General features: G+C 34.1%; 3 protein-coding genes across 4 annotated transcripts in view; 2 read left to right on the forward strand and 1 right to left on the reverse strand.

Moving 5' to 3' along the window:
• The window catches only part of LOC137496656 (uncharacterized), a 72,943-nt gene extending 59,401 nt beyond the window's left edge, over window positions 1-13,542 (forward strand). Inside the window, exons 5-6 of the mRNA XM_073917246.1 lie at window positions 8,066-8,365; window positions 13,394-13,542. Of these exons, the coding sequence (XP_073773347.1) occupies window positions 8,066-8,365; window positions 13,394-13,410 (317 nt within the window). The 3' untranslated portion in view covers window positions 13,411-13,542. The remainder of the gene's footprint in view (window positions 1-8,065; window positions 8,366-13,393) is intronic.
• usp48 (ubiquitin specific peptidase 48) overlaps window positions 1-19,325 on the reverse strand; it is a 190,017-nt gene that overhangs the window by 115,264 nt on the left and 55,428 nt on the right. The window lies entirely within an intron of this gene.
• Window positions 277-5,190, forward strand: LOC137496659 (uncharacterized). Its single transcript, XM_073917247.1, has 10 exons — window positions 277-574; window positions 1,104-1,403; window positions 3,164-3,211; window positions 3,371-3,454; window positions 3,580-3,598; window positions 3,757-3,808; window positions 3,938-4,010; window positions 4,337-4,426; window positions 4,728-4,777; window positions 4,877-5,190. The coding sequence occupies exons 2-10, from the start codon at window positions 1,196-1,198 to the stop codon at window positions 4,931-4,933; spliced, it is 681 nt and encodes a 226-aa protein (XP_073773348.1). The 5' UTR covers window positions 277-574; window positions 1,104-1,195; the 3' UTR covers window positions 4,934-5,190.

Below are 19,325 nucleotides of genomic sequence, written 5' to 3' on the forward strand. Positions count from 1 at the left end.
AATAATTTTTGCTTGTCTAGAAAATGCTTCTTGATTTAAGAATTTTTTGATATTTTGACTAGAAACAAGACGAAAAAGTGAATTAAGAAAAGCATTTATTGCAGTATAAAGGAAGGAGGACGAGTAGGATTAAGAAGAATCAGTGTAGTTGTGTAATGTTGCAAAGACAAGAGCTTACATTTGTTTATAGTTCAACCTCAATATAAAATGTATTTGTAAAATGATGCATGCGTGAGGAGTAAAATGTGATTATTGTTTGATCTACTTGCAGAACTCCCTCATGTTGGTATTTCTCCAGCGATCATACATGAGTTCAGTTCAGTGAACATCAGCTGTGAGACGCAGACACCAGCAGATCCTCCAATGAATCAGTGTTATTTCTACATTAAAAACAAAAAGCAGGAAATAAGAGTCAGTCCACCTTGTCAGCTGGAGTACACTGGTGCTGAAGTGCTCAGATGGACAGGAGGAAAACCACCTGCAATAGTGGACATTCACTGTTACTACACAGCATACGAGCAAGGCACAGAGATCTCATCATCACAGTCTGATTTTGTCACACTGACAATCATAGGTAAGACATTCCACTGCTGTTCTTCTGTTTCAGATTTTGTTTCACCAGTGTTTTATCAACAATAGATTATTTGACTATAAAAAGATTCACTTAAAAGTCAGTGTTGGTCAAAATGTTATAATTTTGGTGGGTCCTTGTCCGACAAATGCTAAAACGCAAAGTGACTTCTATCAGGCAATAGATTTGGACAAGGCCATGATTTGAGCTGGTTAGAAAATAAGTAGAGCCACTGTTTAATAAGTGACAGTTAGTTTACGTGAGGGTATTGACCAACTTTTGATGTGTTGATATTGTAATTAGGGCTGCAAAGATACTGGAAAACTATGACACTGCAATATTTAGTTTTTCTGCAATATATATGGCAATATGAATACAGTTTGGCCAGATGACTATTTACAGATGTTTGTATTTTGCTAATTAATTAAATAAATTGTGAATACAAATATTTGTGCTTTAGTTTTCACTCCAAAATTACACATTACAAAAATATGCTACTTATAATTGACATAAACATGTTTTTCTTCATTAGGTCTTCCTTAGGCCAGACTGTCAGCATCTGATTTAGTTCTTCAGAAAACAGACAAAGTTGAGCTGAGCTGTGGGAATACTAAAGATCTGAAAATGGAGTTGTGTGTCTTCAACATCAATGGAAGAGAAAGTGACTCAAAAGTGAGCTCTTCATGTCAGCTCTCACTCACTGCATCTCAGATCAGTGTTTGGTCTGGAGCTCAGAGTTCATCAGCAAGAATAACCTGCTTCTACACTGTGAAGAATGGACAAAATCAATTATCATCTTCTCAGTCTAATCCAGCGACTGTAACAGTCCAGAGTAAGTATTATTATTACAAATTCTGCAGTACAATCTATTCACAATAAAATAGACAAACTTGATCACTTTTCAACTGTTTTCGATAGCATCTACTGGAGACGTATTTACAACTTCCTTAAAAACAACAAAAGGTGAAATTATCTCAATACAACTGTATGTAACTTTTTATATTACATTATAGTGTTGTACATTTAGTAATACTGATTTCAATATTAATTCCATTGTCAGTCTCAACAACAACAAAAACAACAACCACAACAACAACATCCACTACTAAAGCTTCAACAACAGCAACAAAAACATGTAGGTGACATTTATTTATTATCTGTAAATCTCCCCACTCTAATCAGTACATAAAAGTTTTTTTTATGAACTAATGTGAACCAACATGAGTGAGATGATGTTAGACATCAGAATGTATATTTTTTGAATGACCTGCAACTTTAACAAAACAAACCTTGCTTAATGTTTGCAAATACTGTAAAATGAGTCCTTATAATTCTGATCAATTGTCTCTGCAGCGTTAACACCTACCATTGAACAAGTGACAGCCATGGAAACTTGTGAGTACTTCGATTGTGAATGAATTTCTTACTCAATGTCCTAAATATTACAATAATTTTTCAAGCACAAAGATCACATTTAATACACTGTCACCAAACCTTTTTAGCATTGATTCCATTTCCACATTTGAAACAATAATGTACAGTAAGTTTTAGCAGTAAGCAGCTTTTCTTCATCTAGTGTTATATGTGTACATAGACCTCACTTCTTCATCAGACCCATGCTCTGGCGGCACAGCAAAGGAAAACACAGGTAGATTGACCACTCTTGCTCAGTGGTAAAAGTAACTGCAAAGAATTAATGTTGAATTCAGAAGACAAATTCAAAAGTACACACTGAAAAAAAAAGGGTACCACCGTTTATTCATGTTGTATTCATGTTGTCCCAACACAAATCAATTAAGTTAACATAACACATTTAAGTGGATTAAACATAAAACAATTAAGTTTCATCAACAACAACAACAACAACAAAAAAAATCTCCAGAACCGTGTCGTTTCAGCTTATTTTAAATAAGTGGCTTGAAAAGCACCAAGAATTATTTTGGAGTGTAGTTGGGATTCATTCTTAGCGTTCATTGGTATACAGTATAATCATCGTAGTTCCTGAATGTAATCAGGAACATTAAGGGAATCTGGTTCAATGCTAGCCCTTTAAATCTTAAGGCGAAAGTCGATGACGTCCGAGTTTAACTGGTTAAGAAGTCAAAAATAATGAGGCTAATGATTATCAGTGCAAACAATAACAGTAGTTTTGCATTATTTATGTATTATTCATGTATTTTTTAACAAAGCACTATACTGTGTGTACCCTCGAAAATTACATTTACTGTTTATTTAAACTAATTCAATAAGCTGAAACAACACAACTCTTGAGTTTTTTTTTGGGAACACTTAATTGTTTTATGTTCAATCCATTTAAATTTGCAAAAAACTAATAAGTTAACTTAATTCCTTCATGTCGTCCCAACACACATTGTGTGGAACCAAGACGTTTTTACAAATTAGACCATCATTTGTGTTTACATTAAATTGTTTTGAATCCTCTGATTCCAGATATTCAACTTGTTGTTTATTAGCCAAATAATGTCCTATCCTTACAAAGCATACATCAATGTAAAGCATATTAATTCAGCTTTCAGATAACTCTGATGCTTTTGTGGTCCAAGATCATATTTGAGATTTGTTCTCTTGCAGCTCTTCACACTCTAACAGCTCATCCTGAAGCTCAACAACCAAAACCAGGTATTACTCTAAATCATTTTCTTCTAATCGACATTAGATATTATTTGATAACTACATTCTTTTAAATGTGCTTGGAACATTTGCTGACACTGACTGAACCTAAAATACCCAATCATAATATTAAACATGCATTCAAGAGTTGGTCATGTTTTGACACAGGTGGACTGCTTATAATTCTGGTTTCTACTGTTGGTGTCATTTTGGTTGGGTTCATTGGACTCATCTGTCTGTGCTGGTTTGCATGTAAGTCACATTAACTAAATAAAAACTCCATTCTGTTCAATACAGAATTCATCATATGAGATTACGAATAAAAACTGCTGACTAAAGTGTTGCACATGAATAAATACTTATAACTTTTGTTCTAGATAAAAACAGAAGAAAAAAGTACGTTTTTTAAAATGTTTATTTCTATAGTAATGTAAGTTTAAGACATTTTGTGATTTATATTTTGAAGAATATGTATATTGTGTGGTCTAGAAATGTGATTGTTTATATACTCCTCTCACTTATTCATGCCATAAAGATCAATATTTTATTCTTAGCAATAAAAGAAGTTCAGTAAAACCGGATGTGCTCAGTCAAGGAAATGGTGTGGTGAGTATCCATGCATTTGTAATACTTACATAACCAAAATCAATAAAAAATTATAGAGAATAACTGAAATGAGAAAAACAGACATTATTTTTATTATCATTTATATTATTGCTAAATTATGTTCTTTAGAGTTGCTCTGGAACCGCAGTGTTATATTCTCTGATCACGTCTGCACCGGCCACATCTCAGCCCATATCTAAAGGTATGAAAACAGCATTCTCAGGAAGTGAGGTCAAAGCCCTTCAGGGTAAATAATAGACATCAACACATCAACATGGCATTAGAAACATCATGCAGTGACCACCGCTTCTCAGAAACTGATGCTGCACTCATTTCCACTTTTCAACTTCTCAGCATCATCATTGGCCACATATTTACTTTCAGTTTCAGGTCAAAATTAAATTTGTTCACCCATGCTCTTTCAAACTTCAGTTACAGCCACTTCATATTTGTTATTTTGCTCTCGATCATTTTCTCATGTCTAACGATGCTTTTTCTGTTTTTTTTTTTTTTTTGTTTTTTTCAAAGATCTGGAACACCCAGTGTCACATCAGCACAACACAGCAGACCCTGAAAACACGTTTGTTACTTCTGTAAACCCAATGTACCAGACCTCAGGTGATGAAATGATTTCATATGATCTTGGTAGTCACATCGAGAGGACTAAATCTTTCTCATTCGCTTGCATGACTTGATAATACAACCCTAGTATAGAAACACACTGTGGTTTCACATCTCAAAACTTTCTCACTAGTCATTTTAATGCATGCATGAAGTGTTGTGAAGCTTTTTTCAGTCAATCTAAAATAGGGGAAGTGGGAGAAAAGCTACATCCATCTTAACTACTTTGTAAAAGCTTACAATATAACTTAAAACTTGTTTTACAAAATCTTTTAAAAGATTTCTTATTGCATTTCAGCTGTTTCGGTCCCTAAACAACATAAATCAGACAATACAGAAGAAAATGAGGTGTGTATTGCATGAACAAGTCACACACCAAACCCACACAATTGTCCAACATTACTAACACATTTATCTTGTGTGTTGTCTCTTTTTCTTACTCCTAAGAATGTTTACCATCTGTACTGCACAATTGCTGATAAACCAGTTCACTCAAACAAATAAGATCAAGAAGATGTACTGATGATTTCAGAAGATAATCTAAAGGATTTGCTCTGGCTAAGTCCACAAATCCAATAATGACATCTAAGAATTGCTTGTCTTTTTGATAATAATGGACTAAAGCAATGACCAATTTAAACTGTCTTTTCATTAACATAATTTCAATATATTTGGAAAGCCAATGTTACGTTTTCTAAGTTTTAGTATGTGAGCAATATAAGAAGTTAACGCATTTGGTATAGAGGTCTGACTTCTGTTTTGTAAGATTTCAAAATATCAGACCCTGAGAACTGTTATGGAATTTCACGAGACAAGATGCAATGCTCCAATGCACTTTCTAATCTAAGAAGTGATGAAGAAACCAGCTGTTCAACTGTTCTAATCAAATCACTGTTGACAATGCAAACACAGGCTGGAAAAACAGAGCTACACCACAGCAGAGGGTGATGCGAGAAAGTCACCCTTCTCCTTCCACCTCAAGCCCCCCTTCTTGACCCTTATGTTACCTTCTGATTAGAGCAAATCATTTACATTTTCACTTAAAATGTCCAAGGTTTTAATATGATGTATCTTGCAGCACTATATTCATGTTTGGTATCATTTTAAATGTCTCTGTGTGATTGGTAAGGTCGTCTTAATTTTACAGTAAAATTTCACTGGCATCTGATGATTTGATTTTTGACTTTGATAAGATCTTTGGCATATGCTCTTCCTCCTAAGAGATGGTTAAGTCCTCAAATTCACTAGGCAGGGGTCTCTGTTACACTTCTATTGTCTTGAATTTATGGCCCTCAACAGCTCCACGCTCCAGGCCCGCCTCAGCTCCACGCCCCAGGTACGCCCCAGCTGCATGGTCCTGGCCCTCCATAATCCCTCTGTTCCGCCTCCGCTCCACCTCCAGCCTGAACAGTATTAGGAGTGTCTGGAAGCCACTCCTTAGAGGGGGGGCTCTGTCATGTTCACCAGCGAACAACCACCAGATGTCGCTGGTAAACATTCACACACAAACATTCACACTCATTGAACTACATATCTGCCATGTTATTGACTACAACACCCAGTCATGCCACACACACAACCGGTTCCAGATCCTCACTGATTGCACTCTCACAGCTGAAGCCACTCACACAATGATTATTTGGACTATTGTTCCTCACACATGTTGCCGAGTCTTGTTTATCTGTAAGGTGACATTACAACGCGTTATCCTGGTCTTGTTTTCCTGCGTTTTGATCTTAGCCTTGTTTATTCAGTTCTCCTGTTTAGCTGCCTGCCTTCTGACCTCTCGCCTGTGTTTGACTATGATTCTGGACTGCCTGTATAGATCTGTTTGCACCTGTGTTGACCATCGCTTGCTTGACTTTGAATAAACCTGCATTTGGATCCTACCTTCTGTTGTCAGTGTCACTCCCCGGCGTTACAAACATGTTACCGCATTATTAACGCTCACCTTTACAGAATGATTGTACATTAAAACATAAATAGATTCCTGTGGTCTTATGGCGTGTCTGCTTTCTCACACTCGCTGTAATGGAGATGCTCATTTTCATTGTTTTTCAGCTCTTTATGGAGGTTCAGTGCTACAGAAAGTAATTATTAAATATGACGTGTCTACATTTGTATGAGTTTTTTATTTTTTATTTTTAACAGTTGAATTTCACCATAAGAGAAAATGCATATAGTTTCACTTCAGCTGTATTACAACAATGAAAAGGTTATAATAATTGGACATGGCCAAGTCTTTTTTCAAATATAATTTGTCTTATTATATATTATATCATTATATGATATAATTTTTATATTTTTTCTTTTGGAAAGACTGTATACTGTATAACTGCAGGTTAATATATTACCAACCCTCAACACAACTCCTTAACTTTTCTAATTTTGACTGTAATGTAATGATGTGCACCTTTTGTGAAGCTGTTTTGGAACAAGTTATTTTCAAGTAAACTTGAATTGAATTAAACATTATTCTATGTACTGTATTTGAACATGTTACTGAAGTGTATGTTCTGTAAACATTGATGTAAAAATGTAAACAAATGTAGAAAAAAATGAAAAAGAAACATGAAAAAGCAGTAGATTTCTTAGTATAATACAGTATTGTGTCATTCATCTGCCATTTTGTTTCTCATTTGATTTTTTTCTTCTTCAAATCCATTTATACAATTTTGCAGGACATCTAAACATAAACAAATAAATGTAAAAACAAAACTATTTTAATTAGTCAAAGTTTAGAGCAGGAGTGCTCAAACTTTTTCCTATGCAGGGCCCAAAACCAAGCTTGACTGAGGCTAGTGGGCCAAACTTAATTATAGTCGTCATGGCTAATTTCCTAATTTATTTAATAATATTTAAAAATGACAAGAAAAACTTGCTTTATATTAACAAATATAGTATATTTTATATTTCATAATAAACTTATTACATTAAAAACAAAACATTTATAACAGAATTACACTAGTTTTTGCCTTGATTTTCCTCTATCCTTTGTGTGACAGTATTTACATTTTTTTTTATTGATTTATTTACATTTAAAATGAACATTTAGCTTTTTTGTAGCTCAACAATAGAACATTTTTTAAATTTTTTTTTATGTCAAATTAGAAATATGATCTCTGTGTTAAAGGCATTCGCCTCAACCCTCTCCACCCTTCTCACTCTCCTCTCAGATGAGATGGTGGGCCAAATCAAAGGTTACAATGGGTCGACTTTGGTCCGCAGGCCCTACTTTGGGCATCTCTGGTTTAGAGGACATAATCCAATTTAATTTAAAGCTACGGCTCATTATACTTATCAAACTATTTTACGATCGTATGAGATGAACCAAATGAGATAAATCCAAACTGATTTGGTGACTTTTTGTTTTTAATAATGTAGTCAAATGTAAAGAATGCATTGACCAACTTGTGAAGTATTGATATTGTAATTAATGCTGCTTGATACTGGAAAAATATGACATTGCAATATTTTGTTTTTTCACAATATATATGGCAATATGAATACAGTTTGGCCAGATGACTAAATTAATTAATCAAATAAATTGTGAATGCAATTGTTTGTGTTTTTTTCACTCCATAATTACACATTACACAATGACTGTACTTATATATAAATGTTTTCCTTCATCAGGTCTTCCTCAGGCCAGACTGTCAGCATCTGCTTCAGTTCTTCAGGAAACAGACACAGTTGAGCTGAGCTGTGGGAATACTGAAGATCTGAAGATGGATTTGTGTGTCTTCAACAAATATGGACAAGAAAGTAACTCAAATCTGAGCTCTTCATGTCAGCTCTCACTCACTGCATCTCAGATCAGTGTTTGGTCTGGAGATCAGAGTTCATCAGTGAGAATAACCTGCTTCTACACTGTGAAGAATGGACAATATCAAATACAATCTCCTCAGTTTGATCCAGTGACAGTAACAGTCCAGAGTAAGTTTTCTTTATCACATATGTTAAAATAAAACCGACTTACAGTAAAATAAGAAAACTTAATCACTTAAGACTCAACTGCTTTTGATGGCATCTACTGAAGACATTTGTACAACTTCCACAAAAACAACAAAAGGTAAAATTTTCTCAGTATAACTGCATGATGTTTTTAATATATCTGAATCAAAATTTTCAGATCGCCATATCGTCCCCCTGCGATCGCCGATACACGATACTATCGCATGGGGGCGCGGCAGTGTTACGTTTATGAATATATAATATTTGATTATTATATTTAACCATATTAAAAGATATTTAATAACCTTTCGGCTGATTTTTTTGCTTATTTAATAACCTACTGCATTTGCATGACGTTTGATCTTGGATTATCATTCAAACCAATGCAAATTACCACGCTCTTACAGCCAAATAGGCGCTGACACTGAAATGATTTCAAACAAGACTCAATGCAACAGTGCGGTGCGGGACAGGATTTGATGGTGACTTCGGGTTCATGCTGTTATCCTCAGCCCGCAGGACTGCTGCAAAACGGATATGATATACATGGATGAAAGCAAATGAAATTATATTTATCTAGGCACGGAAGAAACAAGGATATATGCTCTAAGATTCTTTCGCGGGAGGCGGATGGAGGACTTGCTGATGTTGATCGTGGCGCGGCTTCAGGTCTAATCATCACAAAAGTAATAAACAGTGTCACATTTGTATTGCTAAGATCTAATACTATTATTGCGCTTGGCAGTGGACGCTCTTCCATCCACAACCCAATACTGGGAAACACCCATACACTGTAACATTCACACTCATACATTACAGTCAATTTGGTTTATTCAATTGACCTATAGCGCATGTCTTTGGACTGTGGGGAAAATCAGCGCACCCGGAGGAAACCCACCCCAACACGGGGAGAACATGCAGATTCCACACAGACATACCAACTGGCCCAGCCGAGACTCGAATCAGTGACCTTCTTGCTCTGAGCCACCGTAGTTATTTTTATCAATGCATATTTAACAGAAATATTTGCACATGTCAGAATGTGGGGTGTTTTTTACTTGACCACATTTAAAACGGCCCAGTATATTAAAGAGTTTCTTGTTTGTGGCTCCACTTCCTTATTCACTCATTTTGTCTTATTCTGTCTTTGTCACACTCTTGCTGTAATGGAGCTGTTCGTCTTCATTGCTTTTCAGCTGCTTATGGAGGTTCAGTCTTACAGTAAGTGCCCGATGAGGTTAAATATTATTTTTATTTATGCTAGTTAGAAAAGCAAGAAGAACATTTAAACACAAACTATAAATAATTAGGAACAGCAGAAGAACAATCTGCATGTCATGTGAACAACTTTTTTTTCTTGTAGACAGGCTTAAAACATCAACCAGAATTTGGAATTTAAATGAGAATAAAAATATAGTGCTGTGGTCAGTGAGGAGATGTGATTGATTAATGATTGAACTGTCTTGTGTTGTTCCAGATGCTCCTACTGTTCGTGTTTCTCCAGACGTCATTAGTGAAATCAGCTCAGTGAAGATCAGCTGTGAGACGCCAGCAAATGTTACAGTGAATCAGTGTTATTTCACTATAAACAGAGAAGAGAAGAATATAAAAGTCAGTTCATCATGTGAGCTGGAGATCAGTGGTGCTGGATTGCTCATATGGGCAGGTGGAAAATCACCTCAATCAGTCAACATTATCTGTTACTACTCAATAAATGAGAGAGAGATTAATAAACCATCATCTAATTCTGCTGCAACAACAGTGACTGTTCTAGGTGAGACATTTCACTGCTGTTGTTGGTGGAGTGCAAGTAGAAAGTACATTCATATATTTCATTTCCAACGTTTTCCAATGTGAAAAGAAGGCTTTGTTACCAGTGTCCTGTTACTCATTTATATTTATACATGCTACTTAGCGAGTCATTACATGTGTGTAGTTACAGTTTACCAGTATTACATATGTAGCAATGTGTTCATGCACTGTGGTTACATACTACATGTGGAAGTACACACTATGAAATGGGACCAAATTATTATAATTATTGTTTATACTATTATATTGCACTAATTTTAAATTCTTTTTAAAACAGACACAATTCAGAAACCCTTCATCAGTGTTAGCGAAGATGATTATCTGCCCACAATATCATGTGAAATACCACTATTAGTCAGAGCTGAATTCATCTGTAGTTTCTACACTGAAGATGGAGCTCGTCTGATCAGAAGTCCCTCTCAGAGGAGTCAGAATGGAAACAATCATGTTTGTGTGTTTTATCCAAGTCATAGTAATCTCTTCACACAGTTGGTGAACAGCAGACAGATAAACTGTGATTATACACCAGCCACCAAGACTGACTTCACATCACCACTGAGCAACACAGTGACCATCAGAGGTCAGAATGCTTCATAGCTTCATAGTGATATGAACTATATAAGTAAACTGCAGAAGACATTTATCCATGATTGTTGTTGAGTCTGCATATGATGGAATTTAAATATTTGATTTGTTCAAATATCTATTTAAAATGACTAACAAAAACTAATAAGTACTATAAATAAGTACTAGTAAATAATAACTAAAAAGTACTATAAACTAATAAGTATGATTGACTAGGACAATCATCTGTCAAAAGGTGTGAAAATTATCTTTAGTTGTAAGAATATTCTTTAAAAACACAAACTATGTCTGTTTATTTTGTCATCTTCATCAGGTCTTCCTCAGGCCAGACTGTCAGCGTCTGCTTCAGTTCTTCAGGAAACAGACACAGTTGAGCTGAGCTGTAATAATACTGAAGAACTGGAGATGGAGTTGTGTGTCTTCAACTTTTATGGAAGGGAAAGTTTCTCAAAACTGAGCTCTTCATGTCAGCTCTCAGTCAATGCATCTCAGATCAGTGTTTGGTCTGGAGCTCAGAGTTCATCAGTGAGAATAACCTGCTTCTACACTGTGATATATAAAGGAGTTCAAACTCCATCTCCTCACTCTGATCCAGTGACAGTAACAGTCCATAGTAAGTACTTTATTACAAATTCTGAAATAACACATTTCCTAAAAATTAAACACTTCTTAAACTGTTTGTGATACTGTAGCATCTACTGAAGACATTTTGACAACTTCCACAAAAACACCAAAAGGTGACTATATATCTGTAGAGAATTTTTATTTCTGAATAAAAATACACTAGAATTTCTGATTATATTATTGTATATGCAATATTGATTTCAATACAAATTCTATTTTCAGTCTCAACAGCAACATCTACGACTAAAGCTTCAACAATAGCAATAAAAACAAGTGGGTGACATTTATTTATTGTTAAATGGAAAATATATGCATGCCATTTAAGTACACTACACTTTAAAATACACGATTAGTTAACATTGACTAAACCAGTACTAAGTGGTTGATGTTTTTAGCATGCTGTTTATAACATTAAAAGTGCCCAGCTCACTTTTCAGCTTTCAACATTTTTATAGTGTACTATTGCATTTAATACTCTATTATTATACTTTTTTTTTAATTTTCCATCAACACTGCATGATTTTGTCAGTCACACCTATTACAGGTCTTTTAGTGTCTGCTAATGAGCTGATGATCTGAATCTGGTTTGTTAGGTTAAGGAGACATGAGAATGTGCAGAGCTGGTGGTCCTCCTGGAACGTGGTTGAGAAACACTACTGTAGATTAATCACACAGACTTTATATAATTAATTAATTCAAAGTATAATTGTCTGTAGTATCTGCCATCTGATCTACTACTAATATATATATATATATATATCAGCCATCTACTTGATTATAATAACTTACTTATGCTGAGTTTAGATTGCATGATTTTCAAAGTAAGAATCGGCGAAATGGGGGTTTCACACTGTATGACTTTACAATAGGAAGAATAGCAGACAACTTTGTCTAAACTATGTCTCACAACCAAAAACACGTAGTTTATCTTTTGTTATTAACTACATAATGGGAGAAAAGCCTTTAATGGGGTAGTAAATATAGATATTTGCTCACCTGGGTTTGAAGGGAATTAGCAATTTCTCCTCAACTTTTGATCAGATGACACGTCAAACAGACACAGTGCTCCTGCCAAATTTACACTAGTTTTTCCTCCATTTCTTAAATCCAAATAAACTGAAAATGAGCGCTTTTAACTTTTAACTTATCCCCCAACCTCCCCGCTGGCCTGCAGGAACCCATATTAGTGAATGCTGCTCTCTCTTTGGCTGTGGGTAATCGGCAATGTTATTTTCAGTCAAAACTCATTTCACACAGCATGATTTGAACCGCCGACAGCTCCAGATATTTAGCATGCCAAATATCTCAAAAGCATCGAAGACTCATCGACGATTCTCTTATATCGCACCTTTGATAGTTCACACTGTCTGATTGTTACTCACGTGAACAAGCACCATTTTGCCTGTGATTTCAGGCATTTGTTGGCGATTTCTCAAATTCTATCGGCGAGTGAAAATCAGGGCTAAAATCATGCAGTCTGAATTCAGCATTAGTTTAAATATTTGCATCAGCTTATGTTTGTATATATTAGAAAAATCATTTATTAGTGATTTATGCCCAAGAACATTTATTTGTGTGATCACATTATAGTTTTTTCTTCTAATACAATTAAATCTGATGTTTTTTTCCTGCTTTAGGTATTCCTGATGTTATTCACTCTTAGGATTGTTCATTCACTCAAAACAAAACTGAATTTATGAATATCTGTACATGCTAAAACTAACCTTACAATTCCTATTTTTTGTGATGATATTGTGGCAGTTACTTTAAAATAAATGCCATTTAAAAAATCTTATTAAAATGCATTCACTTATTCCAAACATTTATAAATAAAGCCTTATTTTGTTACTTTTGTCAGGATTGTGGTTTTATGTAGGGCTGGTTTCCACTGGTGTTGGATTATTTCTGTCTGCACTGATAGCTTTGATCTATCTGTGTCACTTTAGTAAGTACAGCTTCATCTATAACTGTGCATAAACTGAACAGCAGGATATATAAAAATATGATAATGAAATCTGTATTTCTGCAGGTTCTGATGACGTTCTCGCAGAAGTGAACTACACCTGCTAGATGGAGAAAACACCTACGTTTACTTCTGTACGCTGCTCAAAACACCACTGACCTGCTTCATTTCTTCAACTGATGCATAGCTATTGCTAAAGACAAATAACATGCATCATGTTTTTAATGCATGTAAATTAATTTCATATTCAGCTGCATTTGTTTCTAGCAAATATCATAAAACTATTTCTATGAATATAAAAAAACATGTTTTTGATTTAATTTCTGCATTGTAGCAATAAAATAATTAGTTGTAGATCATTAAACTATTTCATGAAGTGATTTTATGTGCAACTACTGCTTTTATATAAGTTATTGTCTGATGGAAAAACAATAAGACAGCGGTTTGAGTATGGTGCAGCACTAGAAAGTCACACCATGGCAAATTCTTTTCTTGCCAATTTAAACACATTTTTTTTAGGTCACGAGAAATTATAAGAAATGACATCCTGGGACACTTATGGGGCCCTATCATTCACCCAACGCAATAAGGCGCAAGACATGTTTGCCCCGACGTGTTGCTATTTTCAGACCAGAGCAACAGTAATTTTTCTGTTTTCCGCCATGTTGTTTATATAGCAAATCCATTTGCGCCACTTTGTGGACTCATGGGTGTTCCATTCTAGAAAAGAGGTGTGTTAAGGCGCATTGTTGGCGCATTGCCATTTTGAGGAACAAAAATAGACTGTGTAATGGACCAGCTTAAGGTGGGTCTAAAGTCCAGCGCAGAGCGCATTAGTTGTGCTCCTCGCTTACATTTTGCTTAAAACAAGCAGGATGTACAGCAATATGCAAATATCTTTACAAATGAAAAAGAATCTAAAGAAAAATAAATTACAAAAATGATTACTTTCTACATAAATATAAAAACCACTGCCTCAATGCCTTCCTCAACTCAGAGGGGGCTTTTTTCAGTTTATTCACGACTTGCTTTTGTATAATATATTATTATTATTATTAGTATTATTATTTATTATATGCATATTTATATTTGTTTTATTAAAAACAAGCTTAGATTTGTCCACCTGCCAGGTTTTGGACCAAATGGGGCACAGCATGTGTGTTTGGATAGAACTCAGTTTTTTGACCACACTTCGTTATTATTGTTAATTTATTTGTTTGCTGGAAATTAAAACTGAATTTAAAATAGCTTTGAAACAAATATTTGCCCTTAAAATTAATAAGGCTAATAGATGTCTTCAGTGGAGTGTGTACAACTGACTCTTAAAGGGAATAGGAGATGAGACTCTGATTGGTTTATTCTCAAAACACACACATAATTCATTAAGTGAATAAGCACAACCCTGTTAGACCATGTGCCACGGTGCAGAACATATTTAGCCCCCTAAAATAGCAAAATTGGATTTGAACATGCCCCTAATGCTTTTGCACCCTGTGCTTTAGACTTTGCGCCTAGATCGTTAAAATAGAGCCCATAGGTTTGATTTTCAGTCTCAATAGTGCCCTTTACTGGTAAAGCTCTGACATCCTCACAAGCCACACACTCTTCACAGCCAAACAGCCACACAAACTCGTAAACAATTTGTTTACAGTTTATTTTTAAATATGCTTGTAATCTTTTTATGTTATGTAGATGCATAACCCTACAAAATCACTGCCATCTATTTAAAGTATATTATTTCCAAATACAGCTATTAAATTGTATCCACGTAAGACAATATATATTGCAGAAAAACTATAAATATTGAGAATAAATATCTCAATATTCATGGAACCTTTTATACACTAGTCTCCGTATCAATTTAACATTTTCATGTAAAACGTAAATATAAGTGTTACAAGTGACACAAATTGTTAATGTACAAATAGCATGTGACCTCAGTGTTAACATTCACTTTTATACAGGCCGACTGCACATTAAAGCATTAATGCATAAATAGGTTTCCTGTGGTCTTTTGCTCTACTTCCAAATTTACCCTTATGTGAGTCTCAGTCTGTGGTTGAGACGTGTCTGCTTTCTTAAACTCGATATAATGGAGATGCTCATCTTCATTGTTTTTCAGCTCTTTTTGGAGGTTCAGTCTTACAGCAAGTGATTAAATTATCAAATATGACATGTCTACATTTGTAGTGAAGGTTTATATAAAGGTTTGCTGTTAAATTTCACCAATTGTGAACAGGCATATTAGTTTTACTTCATCTTAATTATAAAAATAAAAAAGATTGTTATAATTGGACATGACTTTTTTCTAATATTATTTGTCTCTCGTATCGGATATAAAATAATGTCAATATTATTCTATGATACTATTCTATGTTCTCCATTACAACTTGTCGCTCAAGTATATGTTCTGTAAAATTAGAATTAGAATATGTAAACGGGTTTAAACAAATTAAACAAAGCAATAGAAAAGCTGATTTGCCATCCAGTGGTTCTCTTTAGTGGACAACAACAGTACAGAGTGATGTAGTTCATCAGACATTTTGAGTTGCCTTTATTTCCGCCCAATCCACATAACTAATAACATAGAATGTTGCATGGCATCTAAACCCTTTAAAGAATAAAGTGGATCAAACTACTTTAATTAATCAAAAAGTTTGGAAGTTAAAAGACATTTTATTTTGAAGCATTTTCATTGTGTGTGTCTGTGTACAGGTTTAGCTATATATGTGAGGGCTCATTTGTCCTCACATATAGGGAAATAGGAAAACGACCCATTAGTGAGAAAGTGTCACTGTTCCTCACTAACTAAAATACTTATATATCGCCCAGAACACATTTTATCAATATCTAATTTTTGAAACAGTTGGGTTAAGGGCATAGACAGTATCATTAACCTGATAAACAGTAAAAACAACTTGGGACCATCCTGCCACACTTAGAAAGTACATTTTGGCAGTCCAGACACTTAAGAATGAGGAGGAGGAAAATGATGGATTGTCGTCATGTGTAGCTGCAAAGACAAGAGCTTAAATTTGTTTGTTTATGGTTTAACTACAATATGAAATGTAGTTGTAAAATTACCCATGTTTGAGGAGTGAGATGCGATTATTGTTTGGTCTACTTGACACCACCAGATCCTCCAATGAATCAGTGCTATTTACATTAAAAACAAAACGCAGGAAATAAAAGTCAGTCATGTCAGCTGGAGTTGACTGCTGCTGAATTGCTCAGATGGACAGGTGGAAAACCACATGCAATAGTGGACAATGAACATTTACTGCTACACAGCATATAAGCGAGGCTTTGTGATCTCATCACCAAATTCTGATTCTGCCAGACTGGCAACCATAGGTGAGACATTTCACTGCTGTTTTTCTGTTTTAGATTTTGTTTCTAGAGATGCACCGATCCCGATACTTGGATCGGATATCAGTTCGATACCGCATATTTTTGCTGGATCGGGTATCATCAGCTGGTACCGATCAAAATCCGATCTTGCACATGTGCTATATACAGTTTTTTTTTTTAAATTCTAAAATAACATCTACTCATCTACTTACAATGAAATAAACTTAAACACTTCTCAACTGCATGTGATGGCATCTACTGTTGATCCTTTGACTCCAACAAAAACATCAAAAAGGTGAAATTATCTCAATGTAACTGGAGGATTTTTAACAGAACATTACTGATGTGATGTTGTTTATTAATTTCAATATAAATTTTATTTTCATTCTCAACAGCAAAATCTACAACTAAAACTTTAACAACAGCAATAAAAATCAATAGGACACATTTATTTATTGTTAAATAAAAAATATATGCATGTCATTTAAGTACACTGCAGATTTTGCAAAGTATTGAAAACCCCTATTTATTTAACATTGACTAAACCAGCACTAAGTTTTATAATTTTTTTTTATATTGTTTATAAAACTGAAAGAGCCCAGCTCACTTTTTAGTTTTCAATATATTTTATAGTGCATTATTTTCTTTTATAATCGATTAATATACTACTTTTTCACAGCAGTCCTCCTGACTCTTTCTAATTCCACCAGACAGCCAGAAACACGTAAGCACATTTTTTGTTTTCTTTGATATTATAAAGTCTGTTATTATTTTAAGATAAACTGTTCATTTAATGATACTGACTGATAAAATCCTAAAAACAATTATGTCTTATCATTATGCAGTAGATGTTTTTTATGATATTATTATAATTTATTTCTGTTTCAGCTTTTCCTCCTGATGTTCACACTCACTCTCAAAGTTGGTCAAAAAACTGATATTCTGAATATTTCAGCAAATAAAAACTAACCTTGACATTTTCTCCTTATCCATTTATATTGTGTAGTACACTCATTTAAATTAGCTCAATATCATAAAATGCAATTATAAATATACATGACTTTGTTGTAACACACTTTTTCTTTTGTCTTTAACAGACTTGAGGCTTTATTTCTGCCCGAACCCCTAATATTAATCTTGCACTGCTTTATCAGTAATTCACATATTGTATTTATTTAAATGTTTTATTATAGGAGAACATATTTTTCTAAAATATGCTGTGTATTTCTGAAAATACCAAATTGATGGATTGCAAATTCAATTTGGAACTGTAATCAGTACAGATCTTTAAGCTTATGAAATATAAAATGTAACTTACTGTATATGATTTTTTTAATAAACTTTTGTGCTGCATATTAGTTCTAACAAAATAGAAATTTTAACTGCAGCATGTTTCAATCTAATAATCTACTTTAGTTTGCATTAATTCCTGTATAGCCGCTCTCTTCACTTCTTCTGCATGCTTTGATACATTATTACTACATATTCACTCAATAAAGTGACTACTGTGTGAAATATTTTGATTTAGTGTTGTTTTTCCTTCAAAATTCAACAACTCCTTCTATCATATTTGACAGATCTTATCTATCCAACAGTGCCAAAAGATACAAAACTGCAGCAGATCATATACTGTATTTATTTTACATAATTATTTAATCTGCTGTTTTTAAGCATACAATACAGATATGGTTATTAAGACTGTGCATCTTTCCATGATGGAGTATTATCGACCCTTGTTGTGGATGCAAATGTAGTATTTATTACATTTCTAATAACCAATATCATTCATTGTGTGAACAGCCTTTATAACCATGTGTGAACACAATAAGTATTAGATAGCAAGCTCATACCGAATATATTACTTTTGTGTATGCCTGAGTATGGATGCACAAGTACAGTTGTGAATGTGAAAGCAAATGCAAGTGTATTAATATATAAAGACATGTGCATTAGTTCTTAAAGCCCAGAATTACACTGCAGGTCTTGATGCCCAATTCTGATTTATTAATTATTCTCTATCTGAATTATTCACTTTAGCTTATATAGTTTAAAAAGTGACCCATATTTGACATCTGTATTCATGTTACACACTTTAGGAGTCAACCAAAAGTACAGTAGAATCTGTTTTTACTTTTCAAAAGACAAAATGATTACGCAAGCTTTTGCTTTTGAACTTTAAAGATCAGAAAAACTTAAGTTTCTTGCAACTGTCAATGAGCATTTTTCAGGATCCACAAAACACTGTAATGCAGTAGTGTGTGAAGTCCATGGCTCTCAAACTCGACTGAAGAAAACATAAATGGAATATTTATTCACTGAACGCTGGTCTGCGCATTAACTTTATCTTTTTACAGGACTAAACATTATGCTGAACAAACTGCAAACTGTGATTGGTTCCTTTACATGTCAGTCATCTTAGGTTAATGAAAGCTGAGATAACACCTGCCCAGCAAGCATTTTTTGTTTTTAAAAGATATCTAATAGACATCTTAACATAGTCTTCTTGGCTAAAAAAGGCTAAATTTGGGCTGTCAGTAAAAATCTAATAGACATCTAAGAATAGGCCAAAACTAGACTAGTCATCAAAAATGAATGACTGTCAAAATG

Source organism: Danio rerio, chromosome 11 (genome assembly GCF_049306965.1).
Source record: "Danio rerio strain Tuebingen ecotype United States chromosome 11, GRCz12tu, whole genome shotgun sequence".
Classification (NCBI taxonomy): Eukaryota; Metazoa; Chordata; class Actinopteri; order Cypriniformes; family Danionidae; genus Danio; species Danio rerio.

Excerpts from the sequence above, each read along its gene's own strand:
- LOC137496659 (XM_073917247.1), top strand. The coding sequence starts at position 1,196 with ATGGAGTTGTGTGTCTTCAACATCAATGGAAGAGAAAGTGACTCAAAA. Across the intron at positions 3,212-3,370 it reads AGCTCAACAACCAAAACCAG|GTGGACTGCTTATAATTCTG; the intron begins GTATTACTCTAA and ends GTTTTGACACAG. Across the intron at positions 3,809-3,937 it reads TCAGTCAAGGAAATGGTGTG|AGTTGCTCTGGAACCGCAGT; the intron begins GTGAGTATCCAT and ends TATGTTCTTTAG.